Genomic DNA, 12,503 nt, shown 5'->3' with positions numbered 1-12,503 from the left:
AATGTATTCCACAAAATCAAATTGAAAAATAGGCGAAATATAGGTTAGAATTAATCAGTTAAGAATGAACAAAAACAAATAGGAAATTTTAAAACTCATTTGTAAAACACAAAACAATAAACTCAAGTAGTAGGTGACCCTTTCATGCCAACTCAGATGTATTTTACATTAATTGATGTAAATTATTTAAAAATAAACCACATTTTTTTTATTAATAGTCAAAAATATTAAGTTAAAATGAGTTGCAGAACTAAAAAGGATTCCATATACTAGTCAATTTTTCACTAAATATGTTATGTACGTACTATGATCAATCAATAGATTGATTGAACTACAGATGTGTTTAGAATAATCTTTTATTGTTTTCTGATTTGTTCACTGCTCATATGCTTGACTATATGATTACTTTTACTTAAAAAAAGGATGGTTTTTATCTTTTCGGCTGCACAACATTGCCTTAAATCTACACTTCAGCCCAAACATATGTATATATTTCCCACAATTCCCGATTTAATACGTTATGTTTTTGTGCAGGGAGGAAAGAGTTAATCTCTAGATATAAAAATAATAAATAGATTTCCTGTTGTCAAGGGCGTGCGCGCTCCCGTCGAGCAGTGAACGCGACCTGGCTGCGCGCTCCCTCGCCAAGGCGACTGCGGTAGCGCACAGAAGAAGAAAAAAAAAAAACAAGCGAGTCGAAGCTGAGGAGACAAGACGGACCACAGTTTACCTCCACATCACAAGATCACGTTTTGAAGCAGGAAATCTCACGCCCTGCCGGGTCGTGTTAACGTCGGAGACGGCTGACGAGATCCACCGAGGAGAATAAAAGGGTGAGTGCTTTTATTCCCCGTTTAAAGCAGCGGCCACAGTCGAAGGAATGTGGCGTTAGGTGGGGAAAATGACGATGTGGCTGTAATTGTTGCACCTCCTTTTTATGTCTCAAAATGGCGGACAGGCCGCTTGGACTGAAGCAGCAGGTACCCTGTCAGCGGACTTTAGTCCTGTTTTCAGACAAACAGTCGTGTGACGGTACAGGAATTGAGTGCGTTTCTTGTTATATGTGTGCGATATAGCTAGCTGAGCTTGAAGACACGTCACGGTGGCCTTTACGGGGAAGAGTCACTGCAGCGGCTAACTTTGTGCCGGGAGGCTAACTTTACTGAGGGTAACTTTGGCTAAGCTACCAGCTGGTGATTGTCTCCGGTAAAAAAAAAACCAAACAAACAAGAAAGCTATTGTGCAGATCCATTTATCCAGCTGCTTTAACAGATTACAGTCGTATTATTATGGTAAGTAAGCAGCAGCAGCAGTAGTCTGTTTTCTGCGGTGATTCAGGTGTTGACATTCTAATTTTTTCAGCCTGTAAGAAAACAAATGTTGGATCAATACTAGCTTATTTTACTGCTGAGGGACTCCTGCATGTTCCCACGGCTGGTGTAGTCTGTGTTTGTAGCTCCAAAGGGCGTGTGTTGACATTCCACTGATGCTTCAGGTTGTTTGGATGTGACGGTAATGAAACATCAGATTGTCCAGCTACACCGACAAACCTCTGGGCATGTTTCCTCGGCAGATGGTGGCTGTCTTTCAGCCAGATGCTGACTGATGAAGCTCCCATCATCTCTGCTTGTGCTGCACGCAGGTTTGCTGGGGAAAACAGGGTGGAGCACATCGGAGGCGATGTGTTTCTAGGAATACTCAGCGGCATGTGTCTGTCTTGGTTTCTCCTCTCTTTGTGTGCTTTGCCACTTTCACTCAGGGCTCAGAAGGACTGGAGGATCTTGGATATCAAACATTTTCCTGTGCATGTGTGATTTATTGTCGCCCCCTCTTCTCCTCTGAGGACTCTCAATCAGTCTATTAGTGGCAGCTATGGGCTTTTAAGGAAATTGTTTACTTTTGAAATCAGCATTCTGTGTCAGAAATAAACACCAATCATTGCTCTTCTTTCAGGTAAGAGGATTTGTCTTGAGTCGACTTTGCACGGTTATGGTCTTTGTTGATGATCTAATCATATGCAGCCCAAGCACAAGTGCACAGTCTCCTGAATTTGCCTATTTATATATTGGCATGAATAGGACTGAACTTAACTAATATGCATGTTTGGATTAGATTTGAATTATTTTACAGTTCTGCTAAAATGTTTACAATTTCTGGCTTTATTCCATGATCTAATTTCTGATTCATCCATCTGAATTTGTACCGTAATATTAGACTAAAACCTCTGTAAAATATGAGGTTGAGAAAGTCTGAAATTTTGAAAAATGAAAACAAAGAGCCCCATGTTATGCCAGCTTGTTAGTACTGCAGTCAGACTGGTTTTGTAGATTTAAATAATAGAAACAGTCACATTTGTCCAGTTACCCTTCAGTTACCAGGCTTTTCCTGGCCACAACTCATTTCCAATTTTCTTTCTGACATGCCAAATGTAGTTTTTCTTCTTCAATAGGCGTAGGAGTTTTAAATTAAGCTAGAAATAAAGAAAATACAGTCAGTTTTTCCACATTTCAGCATTTGTCTTTCACCTTCATCTGGTTTTCATTAAGCTCATAAAAGTTCATCCAAGTGAGATTTGTTTGTGATGCATTTTAGGTCCAAAGTTCTTGAGTTATGGATTTATTGGGTAAGAATATATTAAGATTTTTCAGCGTTTGACCTGAAATTCAAAGGAAAATTGACAGATATTTATGTTTGGCTGACTGACAGACTGCACCTGTTATTCTTTATGGTCTTATGTATGGAAGTTTGTTTCGCTTTTGCATCGTACCATTAGATAAAGATAGATAAAGTATATGTTGTCCTCATGGTTCCTGTTAGTTTAGAGGGTTCTCCTCACTGTTTACTAGCTGAAGACCATTACTTCCTCTCTGTATACTTCAACAAACCTTCCTGGTTGTGAAGCACCAGAAGTATATTTGACAACATGTGTAACTTTAGCAGTATAACTTATCAAATTGAGTAAACTTTGTCCTAAATGTGAGTATTGGGGGGGAGGGGATTGTTTTAAAAAGGCATCAGTGCAGAGGTTTTCAGATTGTCTGTTTAGAAATGGGTCGGCTTACAATGAAGGCCTTGTCCTTGTTTCCATTTCATTGGTATTTTGAATTGAATCACTCATATATATTTCTGGAAACTGTCCTTAGTTAACTTGAGCCATATTTACACACCCAGAATTGATTTATAAATGGTGAGAAAATCAGTTTCAGTTACTTGCATAGTTGACTGTTTTCCCAGATTTCCAGCTGACCCTGAGGAAAGTTGCTGGAATGTAAAGATCTGCAGCTGATAAAGCTTTACATATTTGATCTTATCACAGACAACTTGGTAAATTTGAGCCTTTACTGATTAGACTTTTTGGCAGGATTATCAGAGAGTATGGACATGAGGAAAGTGATTCATTGCTGTCTTAGCCAGGATAAACTGTAAGTCAACCTAACCCACAAATGACTTTGAATATAACATTAGTCTTGGCATAACACCTAATGGGTTCGACTGGCTTGTTGATTCTTGTTAAAGAAACAGGTTCCAGCTCTAATAGACTTAATGGTAATGTGCTTGGAGAGTCTGCAGGTTTAATTTGAAAACTTATCCAACCTGGTATCACTCCCAATATTAACTGAAATATTTAGAAAACTCTCCAGATGTATTGATTTATGCCAGAGCTGGGAAACGTGCATGTCAGCTTTGATGTCAGACATTACACAAGTTCTATATTTATCATATTTGAGTAAAATGTGAAATTGCCTGTTTAAGCACATAACGATATGTTAGGTAGAAAGGGTCAATAGCACAAATTAAACCAAAATATTAGTTTTCATTTTTAGAAAAAGTTGCATAAAGCTATAATTAAACCGAGTAAACAAGTTTCTGTTGGAGAGTGTTAAAAGGAAAGAGACACCAAAGATTTTGTGGTCAATTTCTAACCACCGTCTATTGTAAAGCTGGTACCTGCTGATACTTGCCCTTCTGTTGTGAAAAATCAATGCCATCCCAAAAGTAAGAGAGCAGCTGGTGTTACACAGCTCTGCTGTTCAACAAAATATTATTTTAAAGAAAGAAACCTGGATTACAGAGTTTACATTTTAAGCTGTCTTAAGTGATCGATTTAAAGAATTGAGCATGGTTTATATCATTTACTAACTGTAAAAACCCACAGCTGTAAATCCTGTAGAAAACTCAAACCCTTTAACTTTGATATCCCAGAGACTTCAGTGATAAATGCATCAAACTTCTAGTGTTTGATGAGTCTATTAATCAAAAGAGAATTTCCCCCCTCCCCCCCGACTACTTGAGATGTTTTTCTTTCTGGCATGTTTGGCACCACCCTTAGACTGGGAGTGTCGTCGTTACTGTCAGTGCGCACAGTCACTGAGGCCACAAAAATATGGGCTGCATGCAAACGTCCACAGAGTCCTAGTGGGCTGGTACCAACGTTTACGCCACTCTGGCTTCGCGGTCGCATCTACTGTAGAGCGTACTGAAACGCCAGAGTCGGGATACGATGTCATTATGATGTTTTGGTTCAACACGTGCAAGGTTTGTTTTTGCCCTGTGGAGTTTTCTATTACATCTGACTACTACGGGCGTTACTGCAGACATTTGTCTTATATTTGCTTCTGCTATTGTTTCACCTCACTACTGTCTAAAATCGATTTGACATTTAAGAAAAGGTGTCCGGTGCCACAAACGCAATGGCTCAAAGCAGGTGACAGGATCCTAAACACAAATTTAACAACTATGTCAGTCAGTAAATCGGTAACGGTATATATCGCCATAGAAACGTGATCAATATCAATAGGCGATACTTCGGATAGAATATTCACTGAACTCCAATCCAGAACCACACAGCACTCTGGGGGATGTAGGCACAGGAAAGGCCTTTAGTCACTCAGCCTCTCAAGGCCAGCTAAGGTAGGTTGGTAGGTAGGTATTTCAGATATTTAAAACAAAAACACTAATCAATCGTTTCCTATGTCGACAATTATAAATATGGATTGGGATGAAACGCTTAAATCGCGATACATTTTTCAATCTTGTCCTGCCCTAGTCTGGATGATATCAAAAGAGCAAGATAAAATATAATGGCTGAGCTACAAGTTTGCATGCTATAAATAGTTGTACAAGAGAAACGTTTCACTTCTTTTATCAGCAGTTTGACATTTCCAATAATGCTTCACATGAAAAATTATTCTCTTATTTCAATGTGTCTTAGAAAATGATTTTGGATTGTTTTCCACAGCACAGTTTTGAACATACCTTTTTTTTGTGCATTTCATCACCACTTGACTTGGTTAGGAAGAGAACTAGACTGTTGCCAAGGACAAAGTCCCTGTTGGTGACGTGAAATCACCAGCAGAAAATGAAGGTCCACCGGATTCCTGCTGGTTTGGCTGCTTGTTTTAGAAAGACGGTGACGCAATGACACCAGAGGAGAGCGAATGTGAGTCAGAGGTGACTTTGGGGTCGTAACGGCCAGCCTTGTTAACGTTGCTGCAGTGCTATGTTTTGCGATAAGACATCAGGACAGAGCTAGACTTCACCCCAGGCTCAGTCGTTCCTCAGGGGTGTGGCCATGTTTCCCCAGACATGAAAGCATTTATTTAAAAAAAGAAATCCTCATAATTACCTGTTTAATATTTTGCCTGCAGCAAAATGCGTTTCAGTCTTACATTCTGCTACTACACTTTTTTAATCTTGAAATCAAATATTATGCTACGTTTACATTCATTTTAGTGAGATTTTTCTAGAGTTGCAAATTTTTTCATGCTTTTATTTTGACACCATCGTCCAGATTTTTCCTCTCATATCTCAAGTTCTATTTGTATTCGTTTTGCATTTGTTTCTATATTAGGCAGTGGACATTTTCAACTTTGGCAGATTATGGTTTTTTTTTCTTCTCTCTTTTGTTGACCTAGTAAAAGCAGGGCTGGTGACCTGATAATGGGACCAGGGTGTGGCTCATTAATTTTGACACCAAGTTGCTGTTTTCCGAGCTCAAAAGAGACGCAGGACAGTTTTCTATTATTTAAAACGGGGCGCTTTAACAACAGATAACCTCCAGGGATGCATCAGCAAATTGCATCTTACAAAGTCAGCATGGTCTGTGACAGATTCCTATTGTTTGGTTCCTGCTGCTAAACAAATCAATGGGAGGAAGATTCATTAGGGTTATTAACCATCAATGGGCAGATTTACTGCTCCGTGTCTGCAGCTCAGACTCTTCTCCCTGAAGACTCAATATTTCTGCAGAGCCAATTAGCTTGGATGACGTTGCTGTAAAAACCTTTTTAATTTCTAGAGCTGCCATTTGTAAAGCTTCAGGAATGGTGTTTAGGTCAATTATGGATTTGAACATCAATGTAGCTTATACATACATTGCATGCATGTATAAGCTACATACATAGCTTATACTATATTCTCTGTATTAATAGTGATAAGTCATTCACGAGTTAGTTTTGTGACCCTGGCAGCTGCCAGAAAACCCTGCATGTCATAATCCTCTCGCAGTCGCAGTCTGTAGGCGGACGTTTGGACAGCTGTCAAGTGGCGATGTGAGGGTCCAGAGGTTGGGCATCTGTTACATCAGCCTGCTTTCTGTTGTTCATGATTTCTACAATCTGCCAAATAAATGTTTTAGTGAACAGCAGCGATTAAAAATATTACATTAGAGGCATCATGTGATGATTGGACTGTGTTCATGGGATGAACATCTGGAATCAGACTGAATCTGCTTTTTTTTTTTTGTGAATGGAAACAGAGTGACGTTTTGCCTCTTTTAAACATGTCAGGCCAATTTTTAATTTAAATTTTAAGGGTGCTGACCCGCAGTTGGTCTGAGTGCACAGTATTATTTTATGGAGCAAACGGTGCAGAGAATGTCACAACTCTCTCCAAGAACTGTGTGTTAGGAACAGCAGTTTTTATCCAAACATCAGGCCGACCATTGTCCAGTTTGGAATGCTGGGAGGATTTCCTGGATAGACGTAAACCCCAACTACAGATGTTCTATAGGTTTGCCTTCATTACTGATGTCACTGATAGTTTTTCGATTGCGTGTTCAAGTTGAAAGTCTTAACTAGTAGCAGATATGGGCCTGGTGGTCATCTAAAATGGTCCTTTTTGAGCTGTTGTAGCAGTGGTTACCACTATTGTCTTGTAGCAAAAAGGATCTGGGATCAAATACCAGTCTGGGCTGCTTCTGAAGGGCATTTCTGATGTTCTCCATGTACATGCATGAGTTCTCTCTGGGTACTCCTAAAGGAGAGACGAATAACGGTGATGGACTGTTATCCCTCCACTCGCCTATTGACCGCTGGACCGCACCAGCGTCTGGATGGAGGGATTTCTAGTTCTTATAACTTTCTGGTGTTGCTCCCAGCCTTAATGACCATTTTCTTTACTTCCGTTAACATTTATTCATACCACAAGCCCAAATAGTTAAAATATGCTGATGTCTGCCTTCACTAAGTTATGTAAATTCGTCGCAAGCCTCTAGAGAAAGCCGTTTGGCTTAACTTGAACCTTTCTTGTCTGATACCTGTTCCAGTTGACTAAAGCGATTACGCTAAATGCCTAGTTCACAGAACAGTATTGAAATGTTAACTGCAAATAATTTTGCTCATATAAATTGTTGCTCACAAAGAGCACTTTATTCTACATTTTGCAAAACGGTTTCCTTTTATCACTCAGCCAGGCAGCTCTTGTGTTCAAATGATGTTGAGGTTTTACTGTCAGGAGATTTTGCTAGCAGTACAAGTGCTACTCCAGCCTTTATGGCTTTGTTCTATTTTTATTTTTTTTAGTGCTGGTAACCTGTGGGGTGAAGTATATTTCTTTAAAAAATGTAGGTCAATGCTTGAGAGGCAGTAGCTGCAGGAGGAGACTCCTGGCAGTGCAGATTAGGAAGGTAGATGTGAGGAAACGATTTTCAAATGTGTGTGGATTGGACATATTTTCTCAAAAATAGAGAAACAATTTCAGATATTCTAAAGTCAGTTCTATATTGCTATTGGTGTCAAAGGTGTTCTGTCATAAACCCATTTTCTTTCAAAAACAGAGCTATATTATGTTATATTTAGACATTGTTGACTGAATCTTAATTAACTTTTTCTCTCTGGTGCAAACACTATGACATTAACCCTGGGCTACAAACATCTCTCTTCTCTCCTGCTCCTCATGTTGTTTTTTCATGCATATCTAATGCTGACTTTCCCAATTTCCCTGTCCTCCCCAGATGCGGTGTAGACTTGACTGGTGACTGGTCTGCACTCTCGCCGCTTCCCTCATTCCTGGAGATAGTCAAGTTGGAGGGGGGGCAGATTCCTGCGTTCCCCTCCTCTTAGTCTGCATCTTTGTTTGGGACAAAAACCAACCACTTGCGCCTGGAGTACACGACCCACCCTGTGTCCTCGTTCCTGGCTCAGCACAGTTCATCCTTTGACTGAGGAGATCGCACGATCTGCAGGAGGTTCACTTTTAACCTGCTGATCCCTCCCGGCCCCGCCCATAATCCCCCGTCGCCATGGTGCTGTCACAACGGCAACGAGACGAACTGTAAGTTGTTATTGCACCTCTCTTGAGATCTGCGCAATTTCAGATTGAAAACTTGAATTTGCAAACTGTTCTTGCCTCAAGTGACAGTTCATACACTTTGTGTGATGCGTTTCTGATGACGCTGTGTGAAAAGAGTGAAAACTGTTTTTATGAAGAGTTGTGGACGAATCCATGTAGTTTGGTTGCAAAAGATTCTCCACACATTTTGTTTCACAAATTGTACTGATCCACAACATGCTTACATTTACACAATGTAGAAAATTGCACATTGTTAGACTTCTTATCAAATAGTAAGCTTGTAAATTCAGCTACTTTTATGAAAGAAACTGAAATCATGAGTACATGGTTTACCAGAGAGGATATAAAACTGCAATGCTGTTCTTGATCTCTTAGGGTTTTTTATTTGGCCAATATTTTAGCTCAGATTCCATTTTAGTTTTTCTAAAGTACACCTAATTTATGTGACGTTCTTCTGTTTTGAACATTTTTGTCAATATGTTGTCAGGCCCCCTGCTTCAACCTGTCTAATCAAATCTGAGGTCTGAACATTCAGTCGCTGCTGATTTGAATCTCATGTTTCTTGAATCTGGTCAGAAACATGAGCACAAATAACCAACGTCAAAGAGGCTTGATATCGCCTCAAGCAAGATCTGCCAGTACAAAGAACTTATAAATGGGACAAGTAGCTTGTTTTTCCAAACTAAAAAGATAAACACCTCTTAACATTGCCATTCATTATAGGATGGACCTCTCTCTGTGTTGAGGCAAGGTGATGTATTGACACAGGATGTAGTTTATTTCAGGAAATGGGGAATTCGTTTCTCTTTTTCCCTGGTCAAAGAATCAATGTGTTGTTGACATTTCCGGAGCCCTCCTTAGGCCCGAGACTCAAATCTATTGATCCCTCCCTTTGCACCAAGAAACCGTCATGTTTACTGTAGGGCTGTTGTAAACGAATGTTTTAGTAATCGAGTATTCTATCGATTATTCTTACAATTAATCGAGTAATCCGGTTAAAAAAATGATATAAGATATTGGTAAATTTAACATAACAGCAGAGTTATTATTGGATATTGGTATCAGTCCAATTTTTCATATTTAATTAATTTCTTGTAGTTTAGAAAATTAGGTTGCAGGCAAATGCTCAACATGTCATCATGTAATCTATGGATGTTTTCTGGTCAGAAACACACCTGATAGTCTGGTTGGTAAACTCTGTTTGATTGGAGACAAAGAGGCAACATTGGTTAGATGAGCTGATGCGGTTCGCTTTCACAGTGCACTGTCAAATGAACCAAAGCTTTTAAAAAAACCTGTGCACCCACTTGCCTGTGGTGGCGCTGCACAAAGTACTACTGAGTTAACCATTGTGAAAACCTATGAAGAAGACATGAGAGCATTTTCTTTATTCATGAAATGTCAACAAAAATGGAGCGTCGTCAAATTTTAGCGATGGCAAGATTTCTCTCTTGCTTTGGCAAAATACCACAAGCAAGCGCTAGACTCACATGTTAGTTTTGCTTGCATTTACCCAGAATGCCCTGCTTTTGGGGTGGTCTCGGGTCAAAAGGCATTCACAGTGTTCATTTGAACCGCACCAGAGTTTGTTTCATCTGAACCTACACCAGGGTTTGTAGAGAGTTTGCATCACAGTTTGATTGCGTATTCATACCTGTCCAAACAAACCAAACTTTCTAGACAGACGAAGTAGATTAGATTAAGGTGGAATAAAGAGAGCTGGTGTGAATGAACCCTAAGATCCCAATAAGAGGCATTGAATTTGTGGTTGTATTGTGACAAAATGTGGAAAAGTTCAATTTGTATAAATGCAGTGAACCAAGTCCTGCTGAGTCTGTTGGCTTGGCAATTAGCTCCTGATGTGTGGCACTAACAGTACAAAACAATTGGATCTTTAAGGTTATAAGAAATATTTGTTTATGAAGAATACAGCAGAAATAAATTGTAGAGATGAGTAGACAGTTTTGGTAAATATTCATTTTGTGTTTCACCCCGTCAAAAGATAAAAAAAAATGCTTCAGCGTTCACATGACAAGGCACTCCACATTCCTGACAGTGTTTCAGTGTATCTGTGGTTGTTGCCTTGCAAAGGTCTGTTGGTATGGAGGCATCTATTGGAATGCTAATCATCGCTATTCAGAGGAAGTGTTGAAGATCCCCCACCACAACCAACATTGACTACGCTCCCCAACCCCTCTAAACCCGGTTCTTAGCAGCACACGTCTTTGGTGCCGTCGCTCAGAGGAAACACTTGTGGGACCGCTGGAGTCGCATTCAAATAGCCGTTGCGTTCCACCCGCCGGAGATGTCCCTGCTCCCAGTTGGAGCTCTCATTGATCGGACCATAAAGCGACCCTAAGATTGAGTTTCCTGACTGGCTCCCTCATTTTTAGATACAAACCCAGCAGGCCTTTTCAGTGCATCACACAATAACTGTCAGATTGCTTGCCGTCACACCACATCTTTCTTTGTTTCCCTTCTCTTAATTTGCCTTGACTTTAACACACATTCAGCTAATAAATGTTCTTATTTTTTCCCCCTGTTTTGCTATTTCCAGTAACTGTTCAGTCCGGTTCAGTATGTTAATTTGATTCACACAGATGTAGAAATCAATACATTGCTTTTAATCCCGAGTTTTGTTTCTTGAGCTTGATGAATTGCTCTCCGGCACAGAGTTTAAGTTCAGCTAATCTTAAAAAGATGATCTTTGTCCTCTAAACCGATGTGATTTTTGTCAGCACCACAGTCAGCTGCTGTGTTGGTTCAGCATCTTCACAACAACTCTATTTTTGCCCGTTCCAACCAATGAAAGCGTATTTGTGTTTCTGTGTAGGGTCAAAGGACTCATCCCTGGCAGCATGTTGTTGAAACAGATGCATAATACAAAATATCTGCTCTCCTAAAATACCCGGGGGCAGCCATGTGCAAATGGGCTCTTGCTTTTGTGGCTCCTCCGAGCTTTACAAAGAAAATCCCTTCAGCCACCTCCATTTCGTAGTCAACAAGATGCGTCATGTGAGTTCTGTTTGCCATCTTTCTCCTGCAGCAAATGTGGTGGCATAATGGTTATTTAAAGATTTAGATGTAAAATGTTGGAGAGGAGTCACTTTGTTCACCTGAGCCATGGGACAAATATGCTGGGTAAAACTACGCCGTAATGATCATCCTACCTTAATCTGTGGCTCCAATTTCTGCAACTCTCTAGAGAGGTTTGTGGATCGTTAAGTACAAAAATAACACAAAAATGGGTCTAATGTAGTGAGACAAATGTGTAGCGGAAAAGCTGCATATTGGGTTGCTAGGTGATGGGCTTGCATTGCTAGGTAACCAAGCAGTTCCCGCCGATTGTGACTTGGTAATTAGAAGATTTTTCAAATGGTTCGTTTTTCAGACACCTAAAAAAAACATTAACTTGTTGCTAGAAAACTGCTGGGCATATTTTATTTTATTTTTTTGTTTGTGCTTGGATTGTTTCTAGAAGCAGTGGAAACTCAAATGGAAGTAAAACAAAATGTGCAAAAAGTGAATTTAGCATAATAGATCCTCTTTAAGGAATACATTATGACAATATCAATGATAAACGTAGGTTTTAAAATTCAATAAGACTGACATTACATGTGGCCTAACAGACAGTAAGTGGGATTACCATTATTACAGTAGTTTTACAAGACATAGAAGTGATTATAAATATTAGTATGAATAAGTTCATTCTTGAAATATGAACTTGATTTGCATGATTTTCTGGTTGCACCCAAACATATTTTCACTTTTAAACAGTACATCAATATATTATAGTTGAGAGACGTCTATTGGAGTCCAAGCAGTTCCTCATAATACTACCAGTGTTTCATACAGTGATTTTGCGATGACAACTTATACTCAAATTATGTAAATAATTAGCAATGTAATAAAGATCTGCTCTATTAATCTGT

At 39.5% G+C, this 12,503-nt stretch overlaps 1 protein-coding gene across 1 annotated transcript in view; it reads left to right on the top strand.

Moving 5' to 3' along the window:
* The first annotated feature begins 600 nt into the window (after positions 1-600).
* Positions 601-12,503, top strand: part of pafah1b1a (platelet-activating factor acetylhydrolase 1b, regulatory subunit 1a) — a 33,680-nt gene continuing 21,777 nt past the window's right edge. Inside the window, exons 1-2 of the mRNA XM_008425615.3 lie at positions 601-833; positions 8,234-8,553. Coding sequence (XP_008423837.1) covers positions 8,522-8,553 — 32 coding nt within the window. The 5' untranslated portion in view covers positions 601-833; positions 8,234-8,521. The remainder of the gene's footprint in view (positions 834-8,233; positions 8,554-12,503) is intronic.

This window comes from Poecilia reticulata, chromosome 13, assembly GCF_904066995.2.
Source record: "Poecilia reticulata chromosome 13, P_reticulata-male-v2, whole genome shotgun sequence".
NCBI classification, from domain to species: domain Eukaryota; kingdom Metazoa; phylum Chordata; class Actinopteri; order Cyprinodontiformes; family Poeciliidae; genus Poecilia; species Poecilia reticulata.
The sequence above is the reverse complement of the archived record's forward strand: the minus strand, read 5'-3'. Positions and strand labels throughout refer to the sequence as shown.